This window comes from Salvia splendens, chromosome 7 (genome assembly GCF_004379255.2).
Source record: "Salvia splendens isolate huo1 chromosome 7, SspV2, whole genome shotgun sequence".
Lineage (NCBI taxonomy): Eukaryota > Viridiplantae > Streptophyta > Magnoliopsida > Lamiales > Lamiaceae > Salvia > Salvia splendens.
The window spans coordinates 11,033,340-11,052,087 of NC_056038.1; the positions used below are offsets into that span (position 1 = coordinate 11,033,340).

General features: G+C 36.9%; 2 protein-coding genes across 2 annotated transcripts; both read left to right on the forward strand.

The window, feature by feature from the left end:
- The first annotated feature begins 5,526 nt into the window (after positions 1-5,526).
- On the forward strand, positions 5,527-9,006 carry LOC121741778 (CDPK-related protein kinase-like). The gene is made up of 11 exons (XM_042134678.1): positions 5,527-6,344; positions 6,605-6,735; positions 6,859-6,900; positions 6,982-7,090; positions 7,232-7,310; positions 7,389-7,685; positions 7,768-7,880; positions 7,968-8,075; positions 8,152-8,214; positions 8,304-8,471; positions 8,569-9,006. Exons 1-11 carry the CDS (start codon positions 5,757-5,759, stop codon positions 8,707-8,709), a joined length of 1,839 nt encoding a protein of 612 aa, XP_041990612.1. The 5' UTR covers positions 5,527-5,756; the 3' UTR covers positions 8,710-9,006.
- A 4,680-nt stretch (positions 9,007-13,686) lies between these two features.
- LOC121811061 (BTB/POZ domain-containing protein At3g50780-like) lies at positions 13,687-16,796 on the forward strand. The gene is made up of 2 exons (XM_042211831.1): positions 13,687-15,047; positions 15,672-16,796. Exons 1-2 carry the CDS (start codon positions 14,412-14,414, stop codon positions 16,656-16,658), a joined length of 1,623 nt encoding a protein of 540 aa, XP_042067765.1. The 5' UTR covers positions 13,687-14,411; the 3' UTR covers positions 16,659-16,796.
- The last annotated feature ends 1,952 nt before the right edge of the window (positions 16,797-18,748 follow it).

Below are 18,748 nucleotides of genomic sequence, written 5' to 3' on the forward strand. Positions count from 1 at the left end.
CCGTCACACTGTATGTCCTATTTCTGCTTTATTTCGTCCAATTTTGACTATAGTTTGAATATTATTTCATATCTATACATATTATATTCGAATTATTTTTTTACAATTAATAGAAAGATTATTGAGATTCTGTGGTTGGATCGACAAGATTTGATATGCCACCCCAATGTGATTGTTGCGTACAAATCAATGTAGGATTATTTTAATTCATGCATCAACTACTCATGCATATTAAATATATGTATCTTTGATGCCACTGCGAAACAAGAATATAATGATAGTACGTTAGTACTTCCTCCGTCACCTTCACGATGACCATCTTTTTTACTTGTCTCAATCAAGATAACTCTTTTCAATTTTGGAAATAATCTCCTCTTTCCTATCTTCTTATTAAAATATCCAATCACTTTTTTTTTCTTTCTACTTTATTACATCTAACAACACTTCCTAAAATCTCGTGTCACTAAGAATGTGACCATCTTGAGTTGGATGGAGGGAGCGCAACTTACAAGTCTTTGAAAATGAAATAAGACAAGAAAATGGGCTTGTACATGTACTTGCTGCGGATATAAGAGACAAAATAAATAGATTTTCACAAAATATAGTAGTTTGTGTCTTCTAAATTATGTGAGTTGAATTAGGGATAAATTGGATAATTGTCGAATACATATCATTTTAATCACATTCAATAATTTAATACTCCACATTATTTGTAATACTTCAGTATAATATACTCCCTATACCACTAGGTTTTGATTAATTTGTCATAAATTTAACATCTACTAGTACTATATTTTATTTAAAAGTCTATTTTTAAAACGATGTGGTTTATGCATAGAAAGATGATACTGATGTTAAAATATGTACTATTAATTATGTAGAAATTACAAAATATTTAACAGGAGCAAATTAAATTAATTCTACCCTAATTGTTTAGAGTATAGCAAGTACTACCCTCTCCGTTCCCTCATAGTTGAGGCGAAACTTTTAGGGTTTAAAAAATGAATGTTGAGTGTGTTAAATAAATAGATAAAAAAGTAAAAAAGAGAAAAAGGTAGAGAGAATAAAGTAAAAAATGAATAAAGTAGAGAGAATAAAGTAAGAGAGAGTAAGTAAGAGAGAGAAAAGAATTACTCCTTATATATGGAAATGACTCAACTATTACGGAACTTTCCGAAATGAAAAAATGACTCAACTATGAAGGAACGGGGGAGTATGTTTTTGTTTTTTAAAAAGAAACAACTCAAACCACTCTAGAGAGTGTAGGGATCTATCTCAATCCAATCTAGAATATGTGGGGCGACCTGAATAGCCTGATAAAATTAGCGAGTTAGAACTATAATTTTGCACCCGAATATAAAACGTGCTAAACGGGTTAGTCCATTATGGTTGACGAGTTAAACGGTTGGCTCGAACGGGTTGCGGACAACCCAACAGATTGTAGATTTTAATTGAAAAATACTAATTTTTGGGTTTATCTTGTACTTTTGGAATTCATATGTCACAATTTGTCTGTCTTTTCAATCTTCATTCCACACCTTTTCACTAAGTTTCACACTACCAACTTTCAAGGTCTACATTGACACATTCTTACGTTGTCCCATCATCTGCCACGGCCAGTTTACCACCACCAAAGCCAATCAAAACAAAATTGAGAATTATTCCATCAAAATCTCAATATATTTATCGTTTTAATAGTGATTCATCTAAGATATGATTTCTAAGTTTCGTAAAGAATTGATTATGATCCATGCCAAAATAATGACACAAACAGAAACTTTAATTTAAATCGATTTCTTTTATTTTGATTTATATTTGTTTAAGTTGTTGGTAATCAAGATGAAAGACTCATCTCTAAATTTGAAAATTTTATATTATTCTATGACTAAAAAGATAAAATATCTAATATTTAAAATCATTTTACAGAGGTAAATTTTGACTACGAGAGATTGTTTTCGAAAGCTTTTTAGCCCGAATAGCCCAATGGGTTAGCTTGAAACTCGGTGAATTAGGATTAGGATTGAAAATTTATAACAAAAAAAATTATAACCAGAATAGCCCACGTCCAAATAGCCCAACAGCTCGAGTGGGTTGACTCAATCGACATCCCTACTAGAGAGGATGAGTAAAGGAAACAAAATCCAGTAAAAAAATTAACCGCATAAGAAACAATCTAGAAGAGATTAAGTGGTGCACCCTCCAAATAAAAAATTAACAAAAAGTTATTTTTCAGCAAATACCACATTAAAAAGTAATTGTTACAATTATTTATATCAAACTCAAATTAATAAACATTATTTATTTTTTAAAAAAATCAATCATACCCATACTATTTATTTGATCTAAATTACACGTTAACTTCACAGCACGGTGCCGAACATAAAATAAAATAAAATAAAATAAAATAAAATAATAAGAATTGGTTATTAATGTATTTATTTATATATTAAATGTATTGTTATTGGATAAAAAACTACACAACTTGAGAATTAAAATACATTAAATATATTACACTTACATTTAAACTTAAATTAGAACATACTTAATAAGGCTTGTGATCGATTGCTACTCAACTTGTAATTGCTAACTACAACTAATTTAGGACCATAGAATTTTAAAAATCTAGTGGTCCAAAATTTGTCACATGTAATTTTTGTTTTTATTAATTAAATAAAAAAAGATATAAAAAAAATCAAATTAGGGTTTTGGATGAAAATGTCAATATAGTGTTTTGAAAATATCAACACAATGCTTTGAGAATGTCAACACATTGCTTTAAGAATGACATTGTACATGTATTATATTGATATATTTTATATACTAAAAGCGAAAATTTTTGAATTTTGTTTTCTAATTTTGACATCGGAACATATGCAAGTGAGATCTCGTTAGAATCCTTATAAAATTATCTTTAATTTGATATATTTGTGCGAAAAAAATAATTTAAATCGAAAAAGTTACATGCGTTTTAAAGTTATGAGATATTTTTCAAAAGTTAGTTACAACTAATTTGTTGTAAATTGACATTAATACCCTTATTGACGTTTTTTGTTGATCATATTGACATTCCGGGGCGGATGATCTAGGTCCTTGATTTGAATATCTAATGGCGATTATTTAATAATAGTTAGTAATTAAGTATTGAGTTAGCAATATAACACTCTCCAACTTAATAATACTATCACATTACGAACATATTAGAATACTGACATAAAATTGCTTAATTTTAGGATTCATAAATTTATATATTGGTCCTACAAATGATTGCATTTTTAAAAATTAAAAGGTAAGTAATTAATTAAAATAAATGAGAGATGAAATTTAACAATTATCTATGAAATTTAAATAATATGCATGATCCCCAAGATCATGAATATTTCCAAGATGAGAAAGAAACATTTAAAAAAAAATATTTCAACAGCAAGATCAACCAAAATTACGAAGTACTACTATACAACTAATGCATATTCTTCATATTTTCATAATACGGAGTATTAGAGAATCTGGTTCTAATTTACCAAATTATTTGATTGAGTTTTTCCTTTTTGTTATTGTAACTTTGTTGTTTGTATTTTATTTCGATTTTTATGTATTTGAAATAAGATGTTTATTCGTTGGATTTTGTGTTATGGTGACTGGCGGAGGCGTATGCAATCCACATGATCTTGTAGAATTAGAAGTGAAAATTTTCGAACGAATTTCCACATGATTTCAGCTTGATTTAAAATAACCAACAATATTTAATTATAATTTTTTCCTTAAATTTATGGGAGTAGATATTTAAGGTAAATTTTTAATATTTTTTAAAATTGTTATAGAATGATTAGCTTGTAATTCATATTTATAAATTAATTTTTAATATAAATTATTTAAAAATTCAATTATATATATTACTATAATTTATGTACATTTGTTATAGATTGTTTCATATGGATATAATTATGTAGGTTTGTGATGGTAATTATTCATTTAAATGAAACATTATTTCATTAATTAATTGAATAAAGAATCTAAAATTAGTATTCCACTGTCCCATTACATGTGACACATCTCTTTTGGCCACAAGTTTTGAGGTAATGGTTAAATAAAGAGAGAATAAAGTTTAAAAGAGAAAAAAAAATAAAGAGCAAAAATAGGATAGAAGATAAAATAAGAGAGACAGAGTGTTGTTTTTTACCATAAAAGAAAATGTCTAACTTATAATGGGACGTCTAAAAAAAAATTATAACACGGAGTACTCTCTATAAAAATAATCTTATTAGTAGAAGACACATATTCTAATACAAAATTTATAAAATATAAGAAAAAAAATAAAGTAATTGAAGCAATGACGTCTAATAGTGAGACTTATTATAAACGGACTCATTTTTTGGACATACTACTAAAATAGTAAAATAAAACTTTTTTTTTGACGATAGAATAAGTTTCTCTTGCATTTGTTCATTGTTATAGTAATATTTTTTGTTAATTGTTATGATACTTAATTTTAAATATAGACATATTATAATCTTATTTAATCCATTCATACCAACTGATTTTATATATGTATAATTTAAAACTTGAGAACCCCTGTTATGATTGGAATATGAATTCATAATGCAAGTCAAACTAAATAAATTTTTCTTTGATTTCCTAGTCACACAATTGGTGGAGTATTATAACACAAAAGAAAAAAATATTTTTTAAATAAAATTAATAAAAGTTAATACTACCTTCACATTTGTCATGGTATCGAATTTGAAGTTTATCCAAATGTTTAAAAAACAAGTGTCAATTATCCATAATTATATGTAGAAATAGGTAATTTTGCTTATTATTCACTGTGAATTACATGTCTCTTTATAGACAAAGAAAAACTTATACTCCGTACAAGATAAATTAGGAAATCATATTTTCCAATTATGGTTATATATTAATTTGCTGATCTGATGTGATTTTTTCCTAGAATTATTTTGATTTCTTTCTAACATTATATTTATATACTACATCTAAGGGGGTGGTGTTCGATTTACTGATAAAATAATATCAAGATATAATTTATGATTGAGTTGTGAGATTTTTTTAGTCATAGAGAATTAGCAGATTGAGTTGAAGGATTGAATCTCATGAACCAAACACACTATATATTTAATTTTGAGATATAGTCTTGCAAACCAAACGCTCCTCCCATGGAAGTATTAAATTAATCCTTTTGGGGTTTCAAACTATTGCGGGAGAAAATACGCAGTAAAAAACAAAAAGAAATATCTTGATAATCCAAAGGAAACAAATCATACATATTAATCAAGAAATTCCTTCGTCACCCATCCCAAAATATCATTAAAAATCCACTGTTTCCAAGGAAAAATAAGAAAACAAATTCTATTTCTCACTGTTAATCAATAATCAATAAAAAAACCCAACACATCATGCCACGTGGATCTCAACTGTACACCCTGGACCACTGTGCCCTACATTCATTATCGTTAATTCTATTTCCTGAATTCGATTTCTTTTTTTTCAAATTTCCGGTTTTGATATTCGATTTTTCCTTTATAATCCAAAGCACCCATCGTCGTTTACTTTTTATCACCTTCTCCGCAGATCCCTCTCTCTCACTTGCTTCACTTTCTTCTTTCGTAGAGATTCAAAGCTGCAATCCCTTTATAAAAATGTGTTCAAATCTTTGAACTTTGAAACAAGGTTTTCAACTGCTGCGGACTAATAAAAAGATAGAGAGAAAAAAAAAAGTTGAGATTTTGTGTGTATAAACGGAAATGGGAGTCTGCACTTCTAGACCCAAACCCTCTCAAGAGCTCAATTGCCATTCATCAGGTGAAATTGGTGATAATTATGCCCCGAATCAGAATAACGATGAGCACCAAGTTCCGGCGAAGAACATCCGCGAGAATGGGAGAACTTCTGGAAGCTTCGAGAAGAAGAAGAGCGAGGAAAAAGGTGAAGCAGGAAAAAAGTCTCCGTTTTTCCCCTTCTACAGCCCGAGCCCGGCTCATTACCTCTTCTCCAAGAAGTCTCCGGCGAGATCTCCGGCGCCAGGGAGCGGCACGCCGAGGAGGTTTTTCAAGAGGCCGTTTCCGCCGCCGTCTCCGGCGAAGCACATCAAGGCCGTGTTGGCGCGGCGGCACGGTTCGGTGAAGCCGAATGAGGCGGCGATACCGGAGGGGAAGGAGGTGGAAGGGGCGGGTTTGGATAAAAACTTCGGCTTTTCGAAGAATTTCTACAGCAAATATGAGGTTGGGGAAGAAGTAGGGCGAGGGCATTTTGGGTATACTTGTAAGGCCAAGTTCAAGAAGGGGGAGCTCAAGGGCCAGGAGGTTGCTGTTAAGTTCATACCTAAAGCCAAGGTGAGGAACTTCTCTCTCCAATTTTGGTGATCTCATGTTTCTTTAATTGTGATGGGAGTTTGTTTTGTGGAGATCTGTTCTATTCAGAAAGGAGTTTGATTTTGTAAAATGTTTTTGAGTTTAGTATCTCCAAGAATATGAGGTCTGGAAATGGCTAATCTTCTTGTTACTTTTATGGAGATGAAAGATAAATGTTCAGATCTTGCTTGCCGTTTTTTGATAGTGTTTGTAATGCGTTTTTGTGTGATGTGTGTTGCTAGATGACCACTGCTATAGCCATTGAAGATGTGAGGAAGGAAGTGAAGATATTAAGAGCATTGACAGGTCACAACAATCTCATCCAGTTTTATGATGCTTATGAAGATCATGACAATGTTTATGTAGTCATGGAGTAAGTTCTTGCTTACCTTTGATTCTCCTTTGAATTGACTCGATCCGACTCCATTTCCGCTTATAAAGTGTAAAAATTAGCATGATCTTGAGTTTCTAACCCTTTGATTTTTTAATTCTTCAGGTTATGTGAAGGAGGCGAACTTTTGGATAAAATACTTTCGAGGTATCAATTTGTATGGTTTTACTTCGTTTTGTTTTGAGAGAGCGATATCCTGTAACTTGGATATGTGTCGTAATCTTTCAGGGGTGGCAAGTATACAGAAGAAGATGCGAAATTGGTGATGATACAAATACTGAATGTTGTTTCGTTCTGCCATCTCCAGGGTGTGGTACATCGGGATCTTAAACCTGAGGTAGGAGCTTCTAGTCTTCTATTCTGTGGCTTGTTTTTATAACATGTCAGAATATAGTTGGAGCTAAATGTTGTGTTTTAGCATGTTGGATTTGCTAATGCTATTTAAGTATAATCTAACTGTTGCTTGCCTCTTGATCAGAATTTCTTGTTTACAACCAAAGACGAAGACTCAACATTGAAGGCCATTGATTTTGGATTATCAGATTTTGTAAAACCAGGTTTGTCCCATTTGTTTCTCTCATAAAATATAATGGAAATGACGATTGATAAATTGACATTGATTCATTTCTTTGTAGATGAAAGGCTTAATGATATCGTTGGCAGTGCATATTACGTAGCGCCTGAAGTTTTACATAGGGCATACAGTACTGAGGCCGATGTTTGGAGCATTGGCGTTATAACATATATATTACTATGTGGGAGCCGACCATTTTGGGCTCGAACCGAATCTGGCATCTTTCGAGCCGTTGTCAAAGCTGAACCAACTTATGAGGAACAACCTTGGCCAACTTTGTCCTCTGAGGCCAAAGATTTTGTCAAGCGTTTGCTTAATAAGGATCCGAGGAAACGGATGAGTGCAGCTCAAGCCATGTGTGAGTGTCCAATGCTAGTAACACTTAACTACCACTGTGAATGACAAAATAAACTTATTTACTTACAAATACGATGCTTCAGGTCATCCGTGGCTCAGAAATACCAGTAACGTAAAAGCGCCATTGGATATATTGATATTTAAGCTCATGAAAGCGTATATGCGATCATCTCCCCTAAGAAAAGCTGCACTACGGGTGGGTAAAGTGTAGTGTATATTCCTTTGATTTATGTGTTAACTTTCTTGTTGTTGTTCCATAATTTCTGTTCATTGATCTCTGCAGGCTTTGTCGAAAACACTGACAGCTGACGAACTCTTCTACCTGAGGGAGCAATTTGCACTGCTCGAGCCAAACAAAAACGGCACCATATGTTTAGATAATATTAAAACGGTTGGTAGTCGTCGTCTCATTTTTGCTATTATATGTTAGAATAAAAATGTGGTCTTACTATCTGTAATTTCCACAGGCCTTGAAGAAAAATGCAACTGATGCCATGAACGAATCCCGCATCTTCGATTTTCTTGCTTCGGTGAGGCTTGGGATAAAGTGTGTCATGAATTGTCAATCAACTATAACTTGCTATAACACACACACTTTACCTTTTTGTATATGCAACAGCTAAATGCACTTCAATATAGAAGAATGGATTTCGAAGAATTCTGTGCTGCTACTTTGAGTGTGTATCAGCTGGAAGCTCTGGATAGATGGGAGCAACACGCACGTTGTGCTTACGAGCTCTTCGACAAAGATGGCAACAGGACTATCATGATCGAGGAACTAGCTTCGGTAACACATACTCCTACATACATCTTCTTAGCCCTCCTTATTTTCGTATGGAGGTTGGATGAAAACTGAAAGAAAACTCGATGAATTGTCGTATCAGGAACTCGGGCTTAGCCCTTCGGTGCCTGTTCATGCTGTTCTTCACGACTGGATCAGACACACCGATGGGAAGCTTAGTTTCCTGGGATTCGTGAAGCTGTTGCATGGCGTGTCCAGCCGGGCTCTGGCGAAACCTCATTAGGATGATAGAGCATGAAAGATCTGGCAACAGAATTGAAGAAAAGCAGTTCTGCAGCCAGTGTAAAGCCATAGTTAATTTTGAGAGCAGGCTGAAGTGGACATTCATAGCACAGCACACCCATTTCGTCTGACATACGACGCTGCCTGACATAACCTTCCTTGTATCTTCTTCCACCATCTAATCTATTCATTCTCTTTTTTCTTTTCAGTCATATTATTTAATGGAAGATTAACGTGAACCACGAACCTATGTACAGAATTGTTCATGCTTGGAGTTGTTGAAGTTCAACTACTACTATATTTGCTTGTTCAATCAAGCCAAATAGTTGAGTATTTTCCTATTCAATTCACCAATCCAAGACAATTAATTGGATGAGAAAGCAAAACAATTTATTTGGATCTAGAATAGAACAAGGGGGTAAAATTGTATCCCCAAAACATCGAAATAAGATTAAGGGCCTGTTCAAATTGCTTGATATGAGCAGAAATGAGCTTATATCTTGGACTTGATGGGTGTTCAAGATACTTGTTTAAGCCTACTGAAGCCCGTTGTTATTTTTCGGGCCCGCACTGTTCACTCCAGGTATCCTCTTAAACCAATTCAGCCGAAGGAGATGCTATATCATTTCCTGTCTCGAAATTCGGATACAGTAATGGATGGAGATTACCAATTTACCCATCTCTTCCCTCTTTCATCGTTCCGCCGCTCCATTCTTCAACCCCACAAAAATCCCCACACCACCTCATCGATAAATCTTCTCCAAGACCATCACCAAAAGAATTTCCTCAAACCAACCCCTCCTCTCCTCCCCTCCTTCCTCTTCCTCCCTGCAACGCGTCCCTTGCAATTGTTAGGGTTTCGACCGATTTCGCAACCCTTCTGGGGTTGCAGCAGAGCTTAACCCAATCTCGGAATAATGGATTCTTGAATATGTTGAAATTGATGCAGAAGATGGCCTTGCAATTGTATGTTGCAGCCGAGAGAGGTGCAAGCCCTAGCTCTGGTGTCTCAGCAATTGGGGATTCTACAATTAGTGATGGTGGAGCAGGGGAAAGTGAACTTGGTGGAGATTTGAGGGAGGATTTGGGGGGTAATAGCGAATTGGGTAGTAGGGGAAGGAGGATTGAGGAGATTTTGATGGAGCTAAGTCCAACTGCAATACATGTTGAGGATATATCTTATCAGCATGCCGGCCATTCCGGGGTGGCCGGTAGCGATGGAGAGACGCATTTCAATTGAGGGCAAAGTTGGAATTGCATATGGTGGGTATTATTAAAAAAATTGACAAACAAAATAAAATTAGTATTTTCGGAAGCATTCCTATAAGCTTGAACACAATGAACTCAAGGATTAAAACCATGATGGAACGGTGCCAAAACCGGATCAGATTAAATTGAGCATATATCATGTCATCCAACTTGAACAACCCCTAACAATGATGCATTTGCAAAAAAAAATATTGACCCAACAGTAGAATGTTCGCGTGTCCCATCCGAGATTTGAGTCTGACGAAGAGTGGTCACATGTACGAGCAAACTTAATGCTAGTGACTTCGTTTCTTGAATTGTGGTTTGGATATGTTGTGGCTTATTAGACCATCCACAATAGGAATAGCCCAGCAATAGCCCAGCCATAGCCTAGCCACTGCCACATCATCAGCACTAAAAATCCTCCTGCCACATCATCAAAACAAGCAATTAGCCCAGCAATAGCTCAGTCATAGCCCAGCCACATACTATCCACATCACTATTAACAAATATATACAAAATGAAATAATTAACAATCACACAATATACGGAATTAAATTTACGACACAAAAATAAGAAAATTCACTAATATTAATAAAATTTAAAAAGTACATTAATTAAAAAAATTACATAATTAAAAAAAACTAACGGCGGTCAATCCTCCGCGCCCATAACTCTTCAATTAAATCCTTTTGGAGTCGAATATGAGCCGTCGTTTGGCGCATGTCGGCATGTGCTTGTAGGAGGCCGGCTTTATCGTGAGGTACCCCACTCCGTACGTTGGGGGTGGCTACGCCGTGGCTTGGACCGGCTTCATTATCGTCGTTGACCCAATTGGTCAGTTCGCCACCTTCATCTTCGACAATCATGTTGTGCATGATAATACAGGCGTACATTATATCAGCAATGCATTGGACATTCCACAAAGGCGTTGGACCCTTAATTGCCGCCCATCGAGACTGGAGCACACCAAATGCGCGCTCCACGTCCTTGGACGCCGACTCCTGCCGTGCCGCAAAGTAGGCCTTCTTCTCATCTCCTGGGCATCGGATCGTCTTCACAAAGACGGGCCACCTAGGGTATATCCCATCCGCCAAGTAGTAGCCCATATCATATTGGTTGCCGTTGGCGACAAAACTGATGGCCGGACCGACGCCCTGGCACTGCTCGTTGAAAAGTGGCGACGAGTTGAGGTCGTTGTTCGAACCAGCTATCCCAAAATACGCGTGCCAAATCCAAAGCCGATAATCAGCTACGGCCTCCAGGATCATCGTGGGATTCTTTCCCTTGTAGCCGGACGTGTAGAACCCCTTCCAGGCTGCGGGACAGTTCTTCCACTCCCAATGCATACAATCTATGCTGCCTAACATACCCGGGAACCCATGCTGACTCCCGTGCATCCGCAACAGATCTTGGCAGTCTTCGGGGGTAGGCGTTCGGAGATACTGATCACCGAATACTTCTATCACTCCCAGACAGAAATTCTTCAGACATTGCAGGGCAGTCGTCTCACCGATGTGGAGATACTCGTCCCACATGTCTGCCGCGCCTCCGTAGGCCAACTGCCGGATTGCCGCAATGCACTTTTGAATAGGTGTGTGGCCGGGTCTACCAGCTGCATCGTGCCTGAAGCGGAAATACAGATATCGAGACTCCAATGCGTTGACAATACGCATAAACAGGTCCCTGCTCATCCTAAAACGACGCCTGAAAAGGTTGACGTTGAACCGAGGCTCCTGTGCGAAGTAGTCTTCGTATAGGCGCTGATGTGCAGTTACGTGATCCCGATCAATCACACTGCGGCGGTGGACCACTGGGGGAGGTCGAGGTATCGCCGGCTGCAAGGCCCTTTCCATCCATTGGTTTATCGCGTTGGTCGTATAGGCGTCCAACGCTTCGGCCATTCGACGTTCGTACTCCTCAGCATCCCCTCCGCTACCACCACTACCACTACCAGCGTTACTCATTTCGCGTTGTTGCTCTTGTACAGAAATTAAGATAGAGAGAGTACTCGTTAAAACAAGTGGTGCGAATGAAAATGACGAGCAAAGCGCGTATATATAGTGTTTCGAAAAAAAAAAAATTTAAATTTCGCGCTAGGCGGTGCGCTGGGCAATCCGGGCGCTGCAATAGCGCCTAGCGGACCGCCCAGCGCCACGCGACCACCCAGCGCTGCGCGGTTTCTCTCTCCATTCGCCCGCTGGGCGACTGCAATAGACCGCCCAGCGAACCGCCCAGCACCGGCGCTCGGCTGGGCGGTCGGCTTTGCGGCATTGTGGATGGTCTTAGGTCAAGGCAGTGGCTGTTTGATGTCGCAGTTCCAACGACTGTTGGCATTGCAACAACCAACTTCACCTTTTAATGATCCTATTAGCATATACAAGTATTTTATTATTTTCCATACGCAAGAGTGTAATTACTCGAGATTTTTTATTTTGAGTTTTGATAACGCTTAGCTACTTCAACAAAAAATGCAATTTCGTCCCCTTGGTGGCCCTCACACTCTGGCCCGACATCATGTGAGATGGTTCAATCAGGGTATGCAGTAGCCCGTTAAGGAGATGCCTTAACCCACTGGCTGCCAGAAGTCCATCTCCAAGGCCTCACACTTGTGCGCCCCACACTCTTGCCCGACATCATGTGAGATGGTTCAATCAGGGTACGCAGTAGCCCGTTAAGGGGATGCTTTAACCCACTGGCTGCCAGAAGCCCATCTCCAAGGCCTCACACTTGTGCCTGATAGATGGAAGCAACTACACGACAACAATGAGATTTGAACTCAGACACTTGTGCCTGAGAGATGGAAGCAACTACACGACAACAGTGGGATTTGAACTCTAACACTTGTGCCTGAGAGATGGAGCTCGTTGCAGCAAGATCTGCCCCTTCATTGCCAACTGCGCTGCCTCTGCGGGCAAACTGTGTTGGGTAAACTTTTTATAGTGATTGGTTCCACCGCATGCGGTCCCATACTCCAGAAATCCCCCTCCGGCATGGACTTACGGATTGGTTACCGCTTGCCCCTACGCATATGAGGAGTTTTTTTTGGAGGAAACTCAATTCCACTAACAATTGACTGAGCAAGTCAAGTCCCCCTCCACTGAACCTAGTGGAAATAAATCCACTATTTTTGTTACTTAGAGGGGTCGAATGCCTAGCTAGTAGTAGTATTTTATTTCCAGTATGTCGCACTTCAAATAGGTACTTGATGAAGGCCTTGCTTTTAGTAGTACTGTTATTTACCTAAACTATTGAAAATTAATCACAAATACCTAAACAATAAGAAAATTTCAAATTAAGAATAGCCTTATAGGAAACAATTCAAAAACAGTCAAAATTTGTTTGCGAACCTCATCATGGATCTCCATATTCACCATTATTTTCTAAAGAAATTTCGAAGCCAAGACCATCTCCGGCCCTATTGCAAAACACATATTGCAGTATTCAATTAGATATATAATACTAGTATTTTACTAAACCCAACATCAACAGAGTACAAATGTAAATAAAATTATCTCTCAAGTCCATATCTCAACCACAAAATTTCATTTTTTTTATACTAACAAGTGTATAGAAATGATTCGAAAATAAACATTAGAAAATAAACTTGTGGCAGTCTGTAACGAAAACAATAGAGTATTGCAATGCAGGAGACATGATGAGATATATGCAGACCCACAAAAAAGAGTGATCCAAATTTCCAGTCAACAAAGCATCCATACTTAAATTGCAAAGTTACCAAAGAAGCCATAGTAGCAAATAGTTAGAGAAAAATCCCTCTTATTCAGTCATGTCATGTGCCTTCTTTAACAATACCCAGAATTTTTTAATCTTAAAGAAAAATTAGTTTGGCCCTCATCATCATTATTCCACCCTGTTTAACTCGCTTTTCTTAAAGCGGTTCCCTTGATGCTTGACATCGAAGCTCCCTTCAATCATCTGTCAAAGCTCACATATTAGAGAGAGAGTAAAAGAGACTGTGGTGAGTTTAAATGTTTTTGTTGTTTTCGTATGGTTTCAGGGAACTTCTTGAAGATTGGTGGCTGAAAAATTCAATCTTTATGCTTCCATTGTGGTGTAGTGGAGCCATAAATTGAAGGGTTCTTGTTGATTTCCCCTTCTCAGATACTTTTTTTGCGTGAGCTGTTTTGACATTATAAGTAAATGCAGTTTAAGAATATATTGGTTAGTTGTGGATTGCTTTGTTCTTCACAAAGGGGGTAGATATTACAGATTTTGTAGTTATTTCAAGAGAGTTGGTTAAAAATCCTATGGGCCATTTTGCTTATTTCTTGGCTATTTTTATTGGAAATGGAGAGCAATCAAGTTGGGATTTTCGATGTAGGATTTTTTCTTAAACTGTAAATTCGATGTTGAGGAGATCTGTTTTTGTAAATTTGATGTTTAGGAGTATTGACTTTGCTGGAAAAATTTGTGGTTAAATCTTGTTGAGTATGGCTGAAATTAAGTTTCCAAGGCTAGAGCAGGGCCAAACCAAAATCAAGAGTGTTCCAATTGCTGTAACTCCAGAGGGATTTTGGTGTTGCCCTTCACCCACTGTGTTTCAAAAGACAGTAAGGACTCAAAATCCATTAAACAAGCCCAAACCATCTCCTCCCAACCAAACAGCTTCATCTCAGAAGAAGCAAACCTCTGTGAATGAGAGGAAGGCAAGTTGTGTGGCGCCTAGAGCCAATGTTGTTTGTGATGTGCAAACAACTCATGGTTCAGATGCACCTGCTGCAAATGCTTCACTGGCAAGCGAGAAGGCGCCTCGCTCTAGGCCTGAGAATGCGTCAAGGAAAGTGACAATCGAGTTTGGTGAGCCCGGAACGAGTGATCTCAAGGTGATTTTGCTTGGGAGGCAGGGAGTAGCTGTGAAGTTGAGTGTTCAGAGGAGCGTACTAGTGGAACATAGCAGTTTCTTTGCCAGTAGAATATCGGGACAGCAGCTTGTTTTCCCATGTCTTGAGATTGATAACTGTGAGGATGCTGAGATATATGTGGAAACTATTGGGCTCATGTACTGCAGGGACCTCAAGCAACGCTTAATCAAGCAGAGTGTTTCTCGTGTTCTACGCATTCTCAAGGTAGCTAGCAGAACTATGTCTCATGTGTTTTTTTTGTTTATATCAGACTGGAATTCTAAAATTCTGTGAGGTTTAATTCATTTTCCTGAGTGAATATAGTAACTTGCTTTAGAATTGAAGATGTTTGAATATTAGGATTTTGTACCTAATTTATCTTGGTTCAAAAAGGTGTGCAAGATTTTGCCATAACATTCTTGGTTTGCTGGTCTAAGCTAAATAATTTCTTGACAATACTAATTTTAGAAGCAATATTACTAGTCTTGTTGTTCCATATGCGAAAAACAAATAGGAGTAGCCTTTTTGCTTGATGGGATACAGGCAGTTATAAACTAGGGATCATAGTTTAGGGTTTTGGCTCATACATACTCTTATGGAGTATAACTTCCCTGAAGATATCGTTCTGCATCGTTCAATATTGGCTTCCCTGAAGTTATCGTTCAAGAAGTTGAAATATACCAACTCTTTTCTGAAAGAAAGCATTGCTCTTTGAGCATCTTATTGTTTTTAACATGTCATACATCAAATTCAATTTTAGTTGGCTCTACAAAAGCTACTATCTTGTTGTGCTAATACCGTGAGAGTGTTTAAAATAATGTTATGATTCTGTTGTCAACTTGTTTATAGGTTAGCGAACAGCTTGGTTATACCACGTGCATCCGTTTTTGTTTGGAGTACTTAGAAGCTGTCCCTTGGGTGGGACAAGAGGAGGAAGACAAAGTGGTTTCTTTAGTCTCGCATCTTGAAGGTGAGGGCATTGGTGTAAAGCCAGTACTAAAGCGAGTGTCTCCCGAAATCTTAACACCACCTAATGACACCCTCTCTCACATATTGGAGCTGGTGCTAAAAAGCAGAGAAGACAAGGGTAGGCGAGAAATGAAGTCCGTTGTGCTGAAGCTCCTTAAGGAAAACAATAGTCTCGCGAGCTCCTCCTCAGGGCCATCTGACTTGTGCAACGAGACTCTTTACAGCTCGTGCAGAAGCTCCTTAGATTCCTTACTGGCTCTATTCAAACAAGCTGCAGAACCTGATTTTCTCGACTGGGGTGTGGAGAAGCGGGAGCCAGTGGTGAGGTCGATCTCTCTGGAGGCAGACAACATGTTGTGGCTGCTCGATATCTTAGCTGACAGGCAAGCAGCAGACGAGTTCGCCATAACGTGGGCGAATCAGCAAGAACTGGCCTCGCTTCACACTAGACTTCCAACGGTGTGTCGCCACCACGTTAGCATGATCAGTGCAAGGCTCTTTGTTGGGATAGGGAGAGGGGAACTCCTTCCATGCAAGGAGACTCGCCATCTGCTGCTGAAAACGTGGCTGCAGCCGTTGATCAATGACTACAGCTGGTTGCAGCACGGGTGCAGGTCATTCGACAGGAAAGTTGTGGAGGAAGGAGTAGGGAGGACGATCCTAACCCTCCCGCTGGAGGATCAGCAGAGCATCTTGCTCTGTTGGTTGGGAAGCTTTCTCAAGGGTGGGGATAGCTGCCCGAATCTTCAACGAGCCTTTGAGGTGTGGTGGAGGAGGACGTTCATCAGACCGTACGGAGAATCAGGGATTCTCGGGCAGCCGGAGAATTTAGATACAAGTTACTGTGTTGATGGTAAAGATTGTTGATTGAGGTCTAACAAGAAGGCTGTATTGCTAAGTTTCCAACAAGGTTAGTGTTGTATGCTTCATTTGACATGAAGGTGAAGAAGCCCAAGATTCAGTATTTGTAACATTTGTGCAATAATAAAAAGGAATGCGTTTCTATGCTGGCATTTTGCCTCATGCTTTACTAAAACTTCTTAGTCTTTTAATTTTGTTTATATTAATTTAGAATCACGTTTTGTAGTAGTGTGAATGAAGTCCAAAGTAGACATTCAAGTAAACTTATATGCATATGAATCTATGACAACTTGCGTTCACTTCGAAGTGGGATTTATAAATTTTGTATGGTTCGTAAATTATTAGTACTATGCTATTCATTCCATAGATATACTCAATGGCCGATGCCTACCAAAATAGCGATTAAATTATTGGCCTTCCTTGCCTTCACTTTTGTTACATGATTTTACCTTTTTTAGGTGTAGCCGTCAAATAGTAGAGCTACTTGATTAACCAAACAACTCCATTATTTAATTACTATACTTGTAATAATGCAAACTAACAGTAAGTGTTCGTCGTAAATTGTTGAATAAGATTTAGTGTTTGGGTTACATATTTTTTCATGAATGAGCTTCTATTCTAGTTTGTTTGTTACTACGGAGTAGTATTTAGTAGTAACTTTTAGCTTTGAATAAAAAAATTTCTGTTATTTGTGAGTGGCCTTCATTTTTTATTATTTGTGTTTCGAAAAAAAATCATGACAGATAATTTTATATTCAAACACTATTCAAATACTCTCATTACCCAATAGATTTCTATCCACTTTTTTGTTTTATTTTGTTTTTCTTCTCTAATACATTCAATTCTCATCTGTACATACTTCATTCTACTCATTATTTTTTCACACTAAAAAAATACTCGTATACTTAATTTTCTCTCTAAATTTTTGCACTTTTTTCCGGATGATAAGCCAACATGTCAGATGTCTCCACGTTTCCGGCAACAATGGGCACTCCTGGATCTGCCGGATCTTCGATGCCCCACCCGTTGGGTATCTAGTTTAATTATATAATTCGTTGGTCTTTCTAGGATTTGAATTATGTAATTTTGGTTTTAAGATTTTAATTATGTAATTATTAATGAATTGAGTATTGAATTATGTAATTTTAATTAATTGTATAATTTAATTAGAATATATAATAAATAATTTGTAATACGAAATATCTAATGAATAATTAAGGAAGTGAATGATAAATTCTGATTGTAATTTTTTTTATGTAAGGAAGGAAGTAAAAAGTGTTTTAGATCTTATGAATGGTGAAAGACAGGAATTGTTTAATTAAGAAAGGTGTTTGTTATTTGTGGGTGACCCAACACCATTAAAAATGATGCCTATATTAGTATATTAGATAATTAAGGGAGGTTATTGGCCACTGATCAACTTATTTGAGTTGAGTGCACTAGATATTAGGATCAAGAAATCATTTCACGTGTTGCACAAAAAGGGCATGTGCAATCTCCGTTTGAAAAATTCTTATATCCCATTATTACGTATTTAAAAAATAAATTGTTTGATACTGATCAATATAGATAGTGAAGTTACAAAAAAAATCAAAATAAACCTACAAGCGCAGCACATCGATAATCACCACAGCTTATATATTGAATCATTTCTGATATAAATGACAATATTAGGGGATTAATGACAATATTACATATGATATCATATACCAACAAAATCCATCGATAAATCCCATTTATTTTGTAGTGGAAAGATTTAATGAGCCCAACCAATTTCTTTGTAGTGAAAAGATTTAATGAGTCCAGCCCATTTCAAATAGCAAATGGAAAAAAATATCTCATCATTTAACAATATAAATATTAATAAAATTATATTTTCGCCCTTATTAATAAAAAATCTGACTTCATTCAAAAGATGCACATAGCAAAAGGAAAAAATATCTCATCATTTAATAATATGAAAATACTAATAAAGTATATGTCTTTTCGCCCTTATAGTAAAACACGAATCTGACTGCATTCAAAAGATGCAAACAAATTTTGCTAAATTGAAAATTATTATAATAGTTTAAATTACGTTAGTACACAATTGAAAA